This window comes from Mus pahari, chromosome 10 (genome assembly GCF_900095145.1).
Source record: "Mus pahari chromosome 10, PAHARI_EIJ_v1.1, whole genome shotgun sequence".
Classification (NCBI taxonomy): Eukaryota; Metazoa; Chordata; class Mammalia; order Rodentia; family Muridae; genus Mus; species Mus pahari.
In genome coordinates, this window is record NC_034599.1 from 10511510 (window position 1) to 10528528 (window position 17019).

Genomic DNA, 17019 nt, shown 5'->3' on the forward strand with positions numbered 1-17019 from the left:
CTGTCCTGGAACTCACTTTGTAGACCAGGCTGGCCTTGAACTCAGAAATCCGCCTGCCTCTGCCTCCCAAGTGCTGGGATTAAAGGCGTGCACCACCATGCCCGGCTAAAGATGTATTTCATAGTTTACTATTTATTCTGCTTGAATTTTGTGTCTTCTTCCCAGCCTATCCTTTGGTACACTTTGTCCTCAAGGGTCTCAGCCGTAGCCTCTGGTACCCTAATGACTTATTCTGCCAGTTTGAGAGGACCTTTAATTACCTAGGATGCCTGCACACCTGTGAGGGATTACACTGATTACGTTAACCTTAGAGCATGTCTGAGAGGATCAATACCTTGCTTAGGTTAACTGAGGTGGGAAGACCCACTGTAACTTAGGGTGGCATTATCTCATGGCCTAGGAAGACCATTGGTGCAATGTGACCTATCACCTCATGTTTCCGCTACTGTGACTTCCCAGAAATGACCTGGAACCTAGAACTGTGAGCCAGAATTCATACTTCCTTCCTTAAGTTGCCTTGCCAGAATATTTTACCAAGAAACAGAAAAAGGGAGGCCAGATGTGCAGGCATAATGTTTTTGTGCACTGTGTAAAGGTTATCCTTGTGTAATTCAAATGCTGATTTCTCCGACCCCATATCTCCTTTCAATCCAGGCACGGCATTATAATACTTATGTCAAGAATCTCCTGTCTCAAGTTTGTGTAAACAATGCTTATCATTTATTCTCTGCCTTGTCAATAAAACCAGGTCAGCCAAGGGCTGGGCAGAAGAGAGAATAGGATGGGACTTCCGCCAGGTGGGGCAGGGGATAAGAGAGGAGCTGAAAGCAGGAGGAGTGTGTGGAGATCTTGGCTGGAAGGTAGCCAGATTAGCTTAAAGGGTTAAAATAGATCACCAACTGTGCAGGTATTACAATAAAGCTTCATTAAATAAATCTTGGTCTCTCTGTTTTGTTACTGGGGAGCTAATAACAATAAATAAAAAGAGCTGCTGTATTAATTGACAGCATTCATTTATGTTAAAATTAACATTTACACAGATGAGAATTGTCAGGGACCTTTGAGTGCTCTTTCCTTAGTCCCCCTACTCAGTCCTCCTCCCTCCTCAGTCCTCCTCCCTCCTCAGTCCTCCCTTCAGATTGAGGAAGTCAGAATATTATGAGGCTGGAATTTAAGCCATCAATGTTTTTGAAAGCTTCTCATTGGGGACTGCACAATGCAGCTGGTACCAGAATAAGGGAGACCTAATTCCAAATCTTTATCATGTGTGTGTGTGTGTGTGTGTGTGTGTGTGTGTGTGTGTGTGTGTGTGGTCAGAGGTGGGGAGGAGCAGGCAGAGTCTTGCTATATAACCTACACTGTCCTCAAACTCACATTCCTCTTCCCTCAGCTTCCCAGCTTCTCAGCTTGCACTGCCACATCTGGCTGGAACTTTCCATTTAACTGATATTTGACAAAATACTTAGCTTCCCTGATCTATAATTTCCTTACTGGTAAACTAGGTTAGTCTCCATGTTTTAGGATTTTTGTAAGGATTAATTGAAATTATATAAGTGGCATGGGGATGGTACTACACTCCAGGTAGTCAGTAAATGTTAACTTTTTGCTTGTGTTTTTGTTTTCTAAACAAAGCCTCCGCATGTAGCACTAAGTAAAGATAAAGGAGACGCTGAAAGGAAAGAAGACCCTCAGTCACATGGTTTGATACAAACAACAAAACCCACTGGTGAGGCAACCTCAGGGGAGTCAATACTCGTGTTTTTCTGAGAGATAACTCAAAGAAGAGACTCAACAGCTAAAAGAACTAGGCTCGAGAATGTCTTACACCCTGTGACCTTTGACTTTAGCCTTATCAGCACCCCTCCATAAAACCAAACCGCACACCACAAATCGCCTTCCAGTTTCATCTATAAAGCAAAACGAGAAGTTCCTTACAGCAGCAGAACTAAGCAAAACAGATTATTTTAAACTGAATCTTTAAACTTTGTTTAACCTTTGAACCTGGTTGAAAATTGCACCGCCTAGCTATGATTACGATATTTTGAGCATTGAGTCTATCTCTGGAGGCGCTCCCCCACCCCCTGCAGCTCCTTAGGTATATTCTGTCCTCTTCTTAATGAACTCCAATTTTGCTTCATGTTGATCATGAAATTCTTTTCTATTCAGAAGTCATGATCCCTGCTATACCCACATGAAGTTTTCTGGAAAGGACCCCTTGAGTGTCATAGGTAACAATGTCATGTAGTGGGTAAGAGGTCAGTTGACAGGGTTCATCTCCCATTGTTGCTGACAGACTACATTGGCCTCAGACTTGAGCACGCTCACCTGACCCTCCTGAGTACTTATATTGTAGGCACACACCACCACACCCAGTTGGCTTTTTATGCTTTAATAACAAATGTACACACCCCTATGAATAGGCTCCATATCTTGCCTTGAGTCAACATATTCATATTAACTACCACGATAGCCACATTGCAGAAGACCCAACTAAAAGCTTGTTTTAAGTCATTAGTTCCTTTGAACTATGCACATCCCATCCCTATCCAGTAAGAACAATAAACCTTTGCCTTAGCTTGTGTACAGAGAAAGTAAAACAGAAGTGATGCTTTGCTGTAACTTCATTTTCTTTTTCTGATATAACAGTGGGTAGTAGTCCAACTCTGGGTGTGATTTCTATTATGTCTCCTTGAAGCCCCTTTGCCTTGTGAGTGATGAGGCAAACAGCTGGTATTTAACTTCGGAAAGGCAAGTGGCTGCAGGTGTGGTGTTATTTAAATTGGAATAAGCTGTTGTTTGCCCAGTGGCAATGTACAGATGCTCAGTAAACGTTTGTTGAATAGATGGCTGTGGTGATCTGTAGTTAAACACTTATTCCTCTGTTGGTGACACTGTCTGGGGAGGTTATGGACCTCTTAGGGGGTGGAGCCTTGCTGGAGAAGCATGTCACTCCGGGTGAGCTTTCAGAGTCCCTAACTTCACCCACTTTCAGTCAGCTCTGGCTCTGTTTGCATCTGCAGATGTGAGCTCTCAGCTTTCCACTCCAATCACTCAATACCATGCCTCCTCCAAGCTTAAAGATCTTGTTCCACTGGAACTGTGAGCCCAGATAAACTTCCTTCTGGAAGGTGCCCTGAGCATAGTGCTTTATCATAGCAACAAAAAGTAACTGATACAATGGTTTGATTTAAAAAAAAAAAAAAAAAAGATAGGGTCTGCTTACTTTTCATTTCTAAAATGCATCTATTGTTACTGTACGTGTGTACATGTGCCCAGTGGGTTGTTGTTGAGAGTGTGTGTGGTGTCAGAAGAGAGCGCTCAGGAGTCAGCTCTCACCTTCCACTTTATTGAGCCTGTAGCTCTCTTGTCTCTGCTGTGGGACATACTCGAGGCTAGCTAGCCTATGAATTTCTGGCTGAGTCTCCTGTCTCTGCCTCCCATATTACCCTATGTAATGAAAAGATGATCCATGTCGTATGTCACTGGGGCACTGAAAATTAAAGTAATGAGTTGATAACACCATATACCTGTTCGAATGGCCAAAGTCTAAAACAGAAAATATTGGTGAGGATATGGCACAAGAAGGCCCTCTCACTAAAGGTGGGAACATAAAAGCACGGCCACTTCTGAAGACAGCTGCAGTTTCTTTAAAAACAAAAACAAAACCTTCCATTCCTCCCCACACAATCCAGTGATTAGGGTTCTTAGTATGTAGTCAAAGGAGTTGAATATTTTTGACTATACAAAAACCTTCATGTGAATACTTAAAAAAAAAACCAAAAACCTGGTCTCCATTTAGAACTCATCATGTACAACTTATGTTACCATCAAAATTGGTCATCTTGTCTCCCTTCTCGCCCCTCAACTCATCTTAGTCACTTCAGAGAAATATGTGATGAAGAGGTCGGGTCCTGGAGTTAAATAAACAGGGTTTCTGCCATCATTCTCCAGGGCCCTGCCTAGTCATCTGCTATTCTGTAGCTTCATCATTTGTCGAGTGACAGAACCAGACATATTTCATCAGCTCTAAGGGTAAAACTTTCACATTTAATATATCTGAAGTTAGGATGCATCACTAAATTTGTAACATGTTATATATAGTTCAATGGATAGTGTATTTTCTTTTCTTTTTTTAGTAACATAACTCAACAATGGACACTACAATTAATGACTTCAGAACTGGTGAAATAGTGTCTGCATTGTTGGATTGTTGTACGAATTGATTAAGGGCTTTTGTTGTTTCTTTTTAATTTCCAATGTAGAACATGATTTCTAACACAAGGGAGCACTCAGTGTGTGTTTGCCATGGGTATTCCTGACCACACTGTGAGGTCTGTGACAGGGCCCTATTTCTAGTACTGGGTCATTGGATAGATGAGGAGCTCATACCCCAAGACTAGGCAGAGAGACTCATGAGGATAGCTCTCCCAGGCCCTCAGAGACCAGAAGAGGAAATCCTGGTGTCTGCGCAGGGTGGAGCAGACTTTGGTGTGACTTACCTGGCTTTGTGACAGGCACATTAAGGAGCTTTCCACTGTCTGAGTCCTCCACACCTTGGGCTGCAATGGAGTAGGGCCTGCTGGCTTTGTTCTTAAAGATAATGAGGATGGAGTCCCCCACCTCAGCGTGAATCATTGGTCCTAAAGACAAAATACAGCCAGGTATATCACAAATATTGTACCATGTTTTGCTGACCATCCTGAGTTCAAGTTCTTTCTTCACTTAACAGAAGGCCTTGGATGAGTCATGTGATCAGAATCTGTTTCCTTATCAGCAGAATGGGTTGGTTCACTAAGACTATTGCCACAGGACTATTAAATAGCAGTGTGTGTGTGTGTGTGTGTGTGTGTGTGTGTGTGTGTGTGTGTCATAGAGTTTATGTTTGTCCAACAAAACCAAGTATTCAGTAAATTCTTCTTACTGTTAAGCAGTAGAGCTTCAGTTGTAATCTATTGTCAGTTGCATGGGAAGTGTTCCCCATAGTCTTGGGCATTTGAATGCTTGGTCTCCAGTTGGTTAGCATTGTTTGGGAGGTGTAGGTGGTAGCTTTACTATGAAGTATGTCAGTAGGGATGGACTTTAGGGTTAAAGTCTTCACACTGTTTTCAGTTTGCTCTCTCTGTTTTGTCCTTGCCCTAAACAGTGTGAGCTTTCAGCTTCCTGCTCCAGCTCCTCCCTGCCCTGACAGGCCCTTAGCTCTCTGACACTGTAAGCCCAGATAAACTCTTCCTTCTATAAGTTGCCTGGGTCGTGGTGGGTTTTGTTTTTGTTTTTCACAGCAACAGAAAAATAACTATTGCTCATACCTGTACCAAACATTAAGGAACCTAAAATTGCATATGTCTGATAAATGGATTTGTTACTAATGATGGGTATTGATGGGTAGATAGTGAAGGAATTTATGGTAACACAGTCATTGCTAATACGTGTCTAGTGCTGACTCTCACTAGGTGGGTATTGTGATGGTTAGTTTAACTGCAACTTGACCCACCTGAGAAGAGCCTTAATGAGGGGTGGCCTACCTCAGACCGAACTGTAGTCCTATCTGGGGGAGGGGGATTATCTTGATCACCTTGACTGATATAAGGAGACAGCTGGAAAGTTGCAGGTTTGGGGCCTTGGACTGTCTGAGACTAGAGAACGCTCCTGAGCACTAACCATGCATTCATTCCTCTCTGCCCCTGGCTGTGGATGTGACGTGACCAAGCTGTCTCCGGCTCTAGCTGCTGTGACTTCACAGCTGTAGCCTTGAACTGTGAGCTAAAATAAAGGCTTTCTCCTCTAGGCTGTTTGTTGTCAGCACACACACACACACACACACACACACACACACACACGCATGCACGCACACACGCAGGCACGCACGCTCACTTTCCTGTTGAGAGCAGCTGGCTTCTGTGAGCCCCGCATCAGCTGGAGGGGGAGGTTTGCCAAGCGCCTCTTGCTTTGCAGTGCTGGGGAAACACCTCAACAAGATCTTCAGGAGGCACAGCTTTGTGGCGCAAACTCCCTTTGTAGAAGCATCTCCCCGCTAATTGCTGAGGGTCCCTCCCTCTTCAGCATTTGGTGTGTTCTGCGTTCACCCAGAGATAAGCCCTTAGATGGTAAGTGGCGTGTCACCACCCATTCATTTGGCACTGAAGCAAGCCTGGCTTTGATTTGAAGAGATATGGCTAAAGTCGATAATACATATACATTTTGTTGAACTATAGTTATCTCCAGAAGTAAAAAAATAAACTGCTATGCATTTAAGCAGTAAGTGTCGACACAGTTCAGACAGTTTGCACACATTAAATCATTACTGTTCATGATTCCACTGCACAAGCCTTCCTGTGCTGGTTTAAACATGATGCCTTCCGGCTGACAGTGCTGTGTGATATGTAGACCTGTGCATGCCCACTGAGTTTCTGGGAGTCCAGGCCACTCTGAGCTGCAGGTGACAGAAAAGACTTCACTCTCCACTGGAGACACTGGGGCTGCTAACTTGCCCCCAGTGTACGTCACTCATTCCTCTCTGTTACTGATCAAGCTGGGCTCTGTGGCCGCATGCCCCGCCCCTCAGCCAGCCCAACCCTTCCCTTTGAAGCTCTGTGCACACTTACTGCTCCAGTGTGTGACTCATAGATTGCTCATGTGGCCTGACAAGCAAGCTGATGAGACAACAGAACATGGCGGGGTGGGGGAGGAAAGCGCCTAGTCACTGTGAGACTGTCGGCACGTGCAAACCACACTTGAAAAGTTAGTGTGGTGTAGAAAGCATTTCTAAAATCCTTTAGGTTGGCCTGGCATTGTTGATGGCCAGCCACACAACTGAGGTACCAGCCATGCATATCATATGCCAAGTCAGCTCTGAGGCCCAGGGGTCAGTCAGGTCAGGACCTGTTACCCTTGGCACCCACCTCACACAAGGCGGTCCTTTTTGTTCTTACTCAGTTTTATAGTGTGTTCTATGTCACTGTGCACATGTGAGCCAGGACCGTAAGGAGGTCTCACAGACACGCTGCGTGATGTCCTGAGTCCTCAAACTTTTTAAAAGGAAAATTTCTCAGCTCAATAGAGAGGCAAGAAAGAGTATGAGACACCGGGTAGACTACCCTGAGGACGGGGATCCTGCAGTGTGTGAGAGGTAGGAATGAGGTGGGGAGGGGGATAGAGAGAGATGCCCATGCTTGGGGCTGACAGGCTGCAAGCCGCCATACCCAGGAGTTGAAGGTGTTCCTCTTGAGGTGGCCGAGCTTTAATCTCCACAAATTCTCCATTTGTATATTCCCTATAAACCACCTTCCTGTACTGAGAGCCAATCCAGTTTTCAGTGTGGTTCATAAATATATCTCCATGTCTGCAAAGAAAAAGACATTAGAAATCAAGGTTGTCAGAAGATGGGGAGACTGTGGGTGTCTGTCATCTGGGGTGATGCTCCCCCAGCTGGGATCAGGGTCTCCCCAGGGAGTTGGCCTTTGCACCACCTCTGAGAGCAGGGCTAAAAATCAGTACCTCAGAGCTTCTGTCCTAATGGGAGGAACCTAGCTCAGACCCATGGCCACCCTTGGAAACCATTACTGTCACCTGCTGCAGGGCTCTAAACTGGGCTAACCTCAGAGAATCCTAACAGAAGCTGTGCTTCTCTGGATGACACTAGACACACACACACACACACACACACACACACACACACACACACACACCCTCCTCATAGCTCTGAAATCCTCCAGGTTTCATGGCTGGCCATCATTCTATATCCCTTGCAGGCATTCCCCCCCCCACCACCACCACCGCCCACCGCAAGCCTGCAGGGTGTATACTGTGAATATAGCTGTGTACAGATGAGTAACTCTTGTTATTTTATGTTCTAGAGACCTACCCAAACAGTGGGTTGTATGTGTAGCTGTTCAAAGACATGTTAACAGATGTCTGTGTTGCGTTAACACGAACCTTAGTTCACAAAGCTCACCTGAAGGAAGCTTCTCCTATTCTTTTATTTTTCTCATAAACACAATCCCAGCACTATTGTGCCTGGGAACATGAGAGAGGGCTTCTGCACCCTTCTTCTTTCTAACAGCAGACCATGTAAGGCACCCAAATGCAAAAGCTGTGGCATGACACAGGCCAAGAGCACTCGTTCATAACAGCAGAGCCCGAACAGGACTCCGATCTGCTTTCACAGATGCTGCACCAGGCCATGGATGTTTTCGCAGCTCTTCAGATATTGTTAAATTGTCACAGGAACTTCAAGTGTTTCTGAGTGATTTGGAGATACTCTGAGGTGGCGCTCCCCTCCTGTGTCCCCAGGGCCTTCCTGCTAAGCTGGCCTTTCACGCCACTCTCTGGGAGTGGGGTGCGACAAACAGATTTTAACAAGTAGGCACACTTGTAAATGGTGACATTTGTGAATAGTAAGGAACCGCTCTTTGTGTCTGCCACCAAAGTAGGTCACAAAAGCTGGAGAAGAAAACTCAAGAAGAGCTGGGCACAGTGACACACCTATCACTCCAGCTGCTTGGAAGGCTGACAAAGAAGAATGGCTAGTTCAAGACCCGACTAGGCCACACAGTGAGATAGCGTCTCCAAGAAAAACAGCCACTTTCATTTCTAAAATAGGGTGAGTCCAATGTCCTTCCACCTCTCCCAAATCAACCACCTGTATTCTAATCCAAGCACAGTTCTGCGTGGCTCTCCGACCGCTATGCAACTTCCTGCTTTCCACTCTGCAGACAGCGTGGTCTGCTCCAAGCCCATCCCTCTCTTCCTGTGGGAAACCTCTTAGTGCTTCTCTCTGCAGACCTCCTCAGTCTGCCTCAGACCCTGCATTTTCTTTTTTTCCTAAGTCCTGAACCTGACTGGCTGTCACTGCAACTCGCAGACACAAGGGTCATTCTAGGTGTTTGCTCTCTTTAGCATGGTTTGCCCTCAACCTATCCTAGCTCTGGACATGTTCATCTCGCTATTGCCCCCTTCTTCCACTGTCATACACTCCACGACTCTTCTCAAGGACTGCTTCCTCCAGGAAGCTTTTTTTAAGCATGACCCTCTTCCACCACTCCCACGATGGGGCTGTGACTTATCACTGAACTCCCCTCTGTTAAAGATTGCTTCCCTTCCTGCTGGGTCCAGCAATATTCAGTGTGGTAAAGCCCTGCTCTGTGCTCCACACAGTTTCCTCAGCCGTCTGCCCAGTGGACATTCAATAATGCATATGCACCTCTGACTACACTCATCGCAGAGAGAGAGAGAGAGAGAGAGAGAGAGAGAGAGAGAGAGAGAGAGAGAGAGAGTCAGTCTACACTATACATAATCTGTGGGTCTTAGCTGTGCTTGTGAACCAGCACAGACCCAGAGCTGTGTTGGTTGCTATTTCCCAGATCTCCATACGAAAGGCACACAGCAGTTGCTGTAAGAACTTTATCACATCTGATGCGAGGAAGATGCTGACTATGAGTCACGTGTGCTGGTGTGCCACCATGACAAATTGTTTATAGAAGTCTGAGCAGAGGACTGGTGCATAATTATTGCTTGGTAGGTGCTCATTATGGTGACCGTGGGATTACTAAATTATATACATACTGCTCTTCAAGCTTGGGTATTAGCACCACAACTTCATTCTCCTTTAACAACTTCATCTACTTTTTCAGATTTCCTTTTGTTGTTCACATCTGATGCTGACATTGTGCCAGCCGGTCTGTGTGCTGCCTTTCAGGAATCCCCAAGTCTTCCCCGCACACTCTAAAGAAATTCGGATATGGAGGTGGTGCAGAAGGTCTGTGCTGGTCAAGGCCATAAGCGTCTCAGAGATAGTTTGTGTCAGGAAGTGGGTCAAAATAATAGCCCTGGGGCAAAATGGGATGCATAAACCAGAGGTGTGCTCTATATACCTGCAGGCTTCTCTAGAGGCTGAAGCAGGGGGATCAGAAAGTGAGTTCCAACCTGGGCAATTTAATGAGACCCTGTTTTAAACAAGCAGCTGGTGCTATCAGTGGTAGAGTGCTGATTTAGATGGAGGAGGTATCTGTTTGATCCTCAGTACTGAAAAAAGAAAGAAAGAAAGAAAGAAAAAAGCGTGGGCAGAAGGCACTGGTCCTTCAGCTCCTGTCAGTGGAGACACTGTGGATGTGTACCACAGGGCGTGCCTTGGGGCGGGGGGGGGGGGGCTAGGCTTAGTCAGAGGACAACTTGTGGCAGTTAGTTCTCTTGTTCCACTGTGGGACGTAGAGATTGAACATGGGTCATCGGGCTTGAGCAGCAAGCCCCCTTACCCACTGAGCCATTTTGCTGTCCCCGTGCTTCATATAAAGCTGACAAAACTATAGAATTCGATATACTTCAAACATATGGCTGTGTCCTTATCTAACCTCACTTTTGTTGGTTTATGGTCTCTAAGCAGAGCAGTGTGGAATTCATTCATTTTATCCCTCTTTCCTACCAGCACCCTCCTGTTTTCTGGACTGTTTAGCCCAGAACCCCAGAGCTAGAAGTACACACAGAAGTATAGAGTTTTCTCCTCATTTATCTCTACGGTGGCAGCGTTGCAATAGCTCTTCCTTAAAACAATGGCTGGTAAGTAAGAGAAGGACCCGACGTGCTGAGCTTATGGGAAGCAGTGTGCAGACATGGGGGAGATGGGTGGTAAGGAGAGCTTGGCCTCGGTGCTGAGAGCTATGATGAGTGCAAGGACAAAGGACAGTGTGGGAAGCTCTGTGTTCAGCTCCTGTTCTCCCACAGACTAGCCGGGCGCCCTCACTCTTCCCCGGGAGGCCCCATCTGCACTCCAGGGCAGTTATATCCAAGTAGCAAGGAGTTGTAAAGCAGAGGGTGTTAACTTAGAGCCAGCCGGCAGTCTGTGACCGAAGCCTTCCTTGTGTCCCAGGAAGCTTGTTTCTTGGACTCCAGAACTAGGACAGGAGAGGAAGGACCAGGACTGACAGACCTCTGTGTAGCTTGAGCATTGCCGATGCTTCAGTATGTGATCCTGGCTGCCATCACTTCAAGGAAGTGTCAGTCTTTCAGATTTGCTGGGTAGCTTGGAGAACTGCTCTTCCCACAGTCTCGGGAATCTCCCTCAAGGCAACAGCCTCAGTGCTTCCTTGGATGTCCCCGCCATGTCCCCGCCAGGATTCATGTTTGCCAGCACGGGTTCCCCTGCCCCCTCCCCTGCACCACTGAGACTAAAGCAGCCCATCCTCTCACCCAAATCCACACACCTTTTCTGCCTCACCCGCTTCATCTTTCTTCCCAGTCCCACCATTGCTGTGAGTTTCAATCTTCCTCTAAACACTTCTATCTGCATTCTCATTAAAAAGTCTGTCTATCTATCTATCTATCTATCTATCTATCTATCTATCTATCATCTATCTATCTATCTATCTATCTATCTGTTCATTCATCCATCCATCCATCCATCCATCCATCCATCCATCCATCTTCCTCAGTCATGAAGAAGACCAGCCACCGAAAGGGGACTCGAGGTATGGGAGTCCACTTTGGAGCCCCCAGGATGACCTCTGACCTACTTCCAGGCGAGGAGACAGAAGTGTCTCTCATTTTCTGCGCTCATAAGGAGGTCTCTGCCTGTGGAACTATGCACATAGAGCCCGGCCGCTTGGTTTCCACGGGTGCTAAGGCCCACAGAGCATGCGTATTCCCACCGAAGAGCCGTAGCTTCGCCCATGGTACCTTTCCCCTCCTGCGTCCAAGTGCTGCTTTTCGAACTCCCAGTTTTTGTTAGGGGCATAATCCCATTCTACCTCTTCAGCGGCGATGAAAAAGGTTCTTAGCATCCCGTAGGGCGGCTCAGAAGGCTCCCTGTTGCCACAGCTGCTGACCTCATAGATCTGACCCATGCCTCTCGTGAAGTGGTGTAAGGTGGAACAGAACACCTTGAAAATACCTGAGGAGAAAAGGCTTGGCATGGTGACAACTTGATATTTCTGGTAGTGGTGATAGTACCAAACTTACGTATTTTATTCCCATGTTAGTAACCAGCAAGATGGAGTTTTAGAATACTGATCTGCTGGTACGAATAAAGCAGAGCTGATGGGGAATAAGTTACTTTTTGGTTTTGACTCTAATAATTTTGGAGGGAAAAATACTACAAAAATTTCATTTGTCGTAGGGGAAAAATCAGGATATTGTTACCAAGTAAGACTTCTCTGGATCGTCCCTGTTAACACACCCCTTCTTACAATCAGTCACTCCTGGAAAATTACTGATCCTAATGACTCTCTCAGCCCTGCCCAGTTTACAGGGAACTAATTACCTGTGAGATGAAAGACCTAGACAACGTTCAAATTGGGCCACGCTTAGGGATTCTGCCCTGAAGGATTTTGTAAATTATAAAGCAGTATGCATGAGTCAAATTGATCACGCCACTCCAGCCTCCAGCCAGGGGAGGGTCCTGAGTATCATGATCCAGATAAAGAGAAAGGAAGAAGATCAGCTGCCTTTCTCCTAGCAGACCAATGATGACTTCTGACAGAAAATTATGTAACTTAAAAACTACATTTCTAGATGTGTTGGCATTTTTCACCAGACAATTAATTATGTGAACTGAAGTCATTGAGGATGTTAACTGTCAATGAAATTATTGGCTCAGTCTCCCCATTCTCTGACAGACTGCTCCTAGAGGCAAACGATTAAGGAGCTTGTCCGTAGCCACCCATAGGTGCAGGAAGGGCCACTTTTACTCACTTTAGCTGGTGTCTAGATATTGGCATCACTTCTGCGTGAGCAAAGCCATTCAGTTCTCTATGTCCGTTGAGCCCACTTTGAACAGAATCCCAATAAGGCACAGTAATCAAAATGTATTATTAGTATTATAGACCTAGGAAAATCTTTGTGGAAACCTCAGAGAAGACACCTGGGAGAAAGACCTCTCTCTACACAGGCTTGTTCCAGACAGAGCACAATCGAGAGGTCGCTGTAGCTCCTCAACAGCAGAGCCATTCTCTTCTCCAGGAGCAAAGGGGAGCAATGTCTTTCTGTCTACCATCTGCTGTAAACATCTCCTTCCCTCTCTCCTTCTCCCCCTCTCTCCCTCTCTCCCTCTCTCCCCCTCTCTCTCCCTCCTCTCTGTCTCTGTCTCTCTCTGGTGTGTGTGTGTGTGTGTGTACGTGTGGAGACCAAAGGATAACTTGAGCTATCTTTCCTCAGGAACACAAACATGTTTTGAAAGACAGCGTCTTTTGCCTGAGACCTGCTGCCAGGCTGGGCAATGGGCCTCAGGGATCTCCCTATACCCACAGCTACAGCACTAGGGCTACGAGTATGTGTCAGCACATACAGACTTGTTTTAAATTATCTATTAAAGCAGCTATGCAATATTTTATTTCTAAATTGAAGATATATTTCATATAATATATTCTGATTACAGTTTCTCCTCCCAAAGCTCCTCCCAGATCCTTTCCAACCACCCACCCATCCAAACCATTCCCTTCCTATCATTGGAATACAGACATCTAAAATAATAAGGAAAATAATAACAAAAAACAGGATGAACCACATACAAATATACTGACACATATATTCACAAACACAGAAATCCCATTTAAAAAACAACAACAAAACTGGAAACGATGTATATGCAAAAGCCTGAGTTTAATCCCCAGTCCCTGTGTGAAGAATCTACATTCACCTTGTTTCATAATGCTTTATCTGGACATTCTTTTTCGTATTTCTTTGTTTGTTTTCTTATTATCCTTAAAGGCGCCTTTCTAGCTGAGCTATCTTCCCAGCAACTCACAGGTAAGGGGCAGGAATAGCCAGACTCTCTCTCTTTCTTTCTTTCTTTCTTTCTTTCTTTCTTTCTTTCTTTCTTTCTTTCTTTCTTTCTTTTCTCTTTCTTTCTCTCTTTTCTTTCTCTTTCTTTCTTTTTCTTTCTTTCTCTTTCTTTCTTTCTTTTTTCTTTCTCTTTCTTTCTTTCTTTCTTTCTTTCTTTCTTTCTTTCTTTCTTTCTTTCTTTCTTTCTTCCAATCATAGATTTATGCTCACCACAAAAACAAGCCAGAAGTCATCACTATGATGAAGGTCTTTAGAAGCCCATGGGGCATATGAGTAATGATCCAAGCACTGGAGTAAGAAGCCAGATTGCTGCAGGCACACCAGTCAGCTCTGGGTCCCTGTTTCTATGGATTGGAAGAGTTTGGCTGTTCTCCGCTGCTGCTCTTTTTGGTGTATGTTTGAAAACTGGGATTGTGCTCAATGCAGCCCTTGGTTCAGGTGATTTACAACCAATTGAGTATGTTAATGGGGACAGGTGGAACACTGTAGGAGCATTCCAAGACAAGAAATACAGTGCTTCTATTTGCAGGAAGCTCTTGGGCAAAGGTTTTGAAGGGTCAGTCTCAGCTTCTTAACTGACCACATAGCCAAATCCAGAATGAAGTCAAGAAGTGGAAAATTCAGGCTGGAGAGATGGCTCAGAAATTAAGAGCACTGGCTGCTCTTCCAGAGGTTTTAAGTTCAATTCCCAGAAACTACATGGTGGCTTAGGACCATCTGTAATGGGATCTGATGGTATGTAACAGGACCATCTGTAATACCTCTCCTGGTATGTCTGCAGACAGCTACAGTGTTATACATATACATAAAATAAATAAATGAATAAAAAAAAAAGAAGTGGAAAGTTCATTGTTACATGAGGTTTCTATCAGGTGCTCATCTTGGAGAACATCACCACAGCTCTTGCTAACACTGATGGAGAAGTGGGAAGAAACAGGTTGATTGCCCTGCACAGCAGTCATCCGCACTGGTCGGTGGCACACGCTCCTTTAACTTGGAATCTCCAAGGAAAGGAGGAGGTTCCAGAAACAACATGGACTCTAAACCCAAGGCAGCTCGCTTCTAGAGAAACAAGGATGCTCAACAGAATGGGGGAAAAAAAAGCAGTCTTCAAATAACTCATCCCCACACCACTGTCCATCTGCAGGGGAAGGAAGCCAGGCTCCAGCAACAGCTGCATTCACGGCTCCGTAGCCTAAAGCATCCACAGGCTGTCCATTAGCCTAAAGCATCCACCAGGCTGTCCATTAGCCTAAAGCATCCACCAGGCTGTCCATGCCAGGCAGGTGCTTCAGAGTATAACTTCAGCTACGCTTGTGCTCAGTGAGAGCCAGAAGTATCTGGGTTTATTTTTAAACAGGGATTTCTCTCATTGGTATGAATTAACATATTTACCTAGTATTCATGAGGATTCACCTCACATTCATGGTGATTCAGCTGAAGTTCACGTAAATTCACCAGGGGGTTCACCAAGGGTTCATGTAGGGTCACCTGAATTCCCCGGAGTTCCTGTGGGTTAACCTGAGGTTCATGTGAACTCACCTAGGGGTCACATAGATTCCACTAGATTCACGTGAACTTGCCTAAGGTCTATGTGACTTACATGGGGTTGTGAACAAAGTCATGCAAAGGACTACCAAGTCTGCCTCTTGGTTTACACTATATATCTGCACTGAAATAGCCAGAGGTCTGATTCTAATCAAAACTCGATCTGTTTGTAGAGTCTTTGCCGTGCCAAGGCCTACCAGCTTTTCTTGGATGACGATTTTGTGAGGTCAAGTTGAAATCTGAGCCCCTGCGGTGGCCCTGGCAGGTTTACCTGAATGGTCTGGCTGCATGTATGCCGTTGTGGCCATGTGGGGAAACAGAGCCAGGGAGTCACGATGAGTCCCTCTGAGGTGGATGGTGTTGCCTTGGAAATAAACTCCATGCATGTCTGTGTCGGTGCCCATTCCAATCAAGTGCCAGGAAACTCTATCCTTTTTGCACATGCTCAGGCCTGGCTGGCTGCCGTACATATAGCCGTTAACAGCTAAGAGGAAGGGAAAAGATGGTGAGTGTCTGCTGTGACTCTCTACTCATATGAAAAATACCATCTCAGAGCATGTTATCAGTGTGCTCATGGAGGACGGGGGAGGTCCCAGCCATGGGAGCTGATGTAAGATCCTTATTATTAGAGAATGGATACTACTAGAGGAAATGCTACAAGGTGGCTAGAACTAACAATAAATCTGAAGATAGACTAAAATTATAAAACACATTAAAATTAGCAACACATTTTTCTAAGACCAGAATTCCAAGAATCACTAAAGAACAAATCAGGTTGTTTTTTGTGTTTTTTAAAAAAATGATGACACTGTCAACACATTGGCATGTCACAAGAGCACTATCCTTATAAAAGAATGCCATTTGAGGAGACTAAAGAGATGGCTCAGTGGTTAAGGGCACCGGCTCCTCTTCCAGAGGACACACATGGCTGGGAACTAATCTGGCATAACCATTTGTAACTCTAGTCCCAGGAGAACCAACTCCCTCTTCTGGCTTCCATCAGCCACATGATACATGGGCAAACATGCAGGCAAAACACCCAAACACATAATAAAATAATTAAAATATTTTTTAAATATAGTGTCTATTGACTTCATTATTGTCCCATATTTGTCTAGAAAATTCTTGATATAAAATAATTTTCTTTGAAGTTCTTGTCTTATTATTTCCTTGTCATGTGACTTCCTCAGTTATTAACTTGCTGGATTCAATGCATTTGATTGAGACAGACTCTCATTTGCAAATGCCTTTGCATTTGCTTCTCAAAGTTATCAGGTGTTCGTTTGCAGAGTTCATAGATTCTGAGTATTTTGCAAGCGTTTCAGTAAATAGGCATCGCATTTGCAGATATGATCAGTGGAGACAGATTGGGGTTTGTTAGGAAGCAGTGTGTTTGAAAGGTTAGGACATACATTAATAATCCTGCTGTATGGTAACACTCACTGTCTTACCCCCTGAGACACCTGAGAGGTCTGTGTGTGTTATGTGGGCCTGAGGACTGTGACAGTAACTTTCACTGATGGCCTGACCAGATTTGGAATCACCTAGGAGACACACCTCTAGGTGTATCTGTGAGGACATCTCCAGAGAGGTTTGCTGAGGGAGAAATGCCCTCCCTGAACAGAACAAAGAGGAGAAAGCACCCTGGTCACCATCATGCCAATATTCCCCTCCCTCCCTCTCCCTCCCTCTCCCTCCCTC

General features: G+C 45.2%; 1 protein-coding gene across 1 annotated transcript in view; it reads right to left on the bottom strand.

The window, feature by feature from the left end:
• Window positions 1-17019, bottom strand: part of Hephl1 (hephaestin like 1) — a 60666-nt gene that overhangs the window by 9551 nt on the left and 34096 nt on the right. Inside the window, exons 11-16 of the mRNA XM_021206689.1 lie at window positions 15590-15802; window positions 11668-11881; window positions 7200-7339; window positions 4500-4640; window positions 3528-3546; window positions 2326-2386 (exon numbers count right to left, since the gene is read on the bottom strand). Of these exons, the coding sequence (XP_021062348.1) occupies window positions 2326-2386; window positions 3528-3546; window positions 4500-4640; window positions 7200-7339; window positions 11668-11881; window positions 15590-15802 (788 nt within the window). The remainder of the gene's footprint in view (window positions 1-2325; window positions 2387-3527; window positions 3547-4499; window positions 4641-7199; window positions 7340-11667; window positions 11882-15589; window positions 15803-17019) is intronic.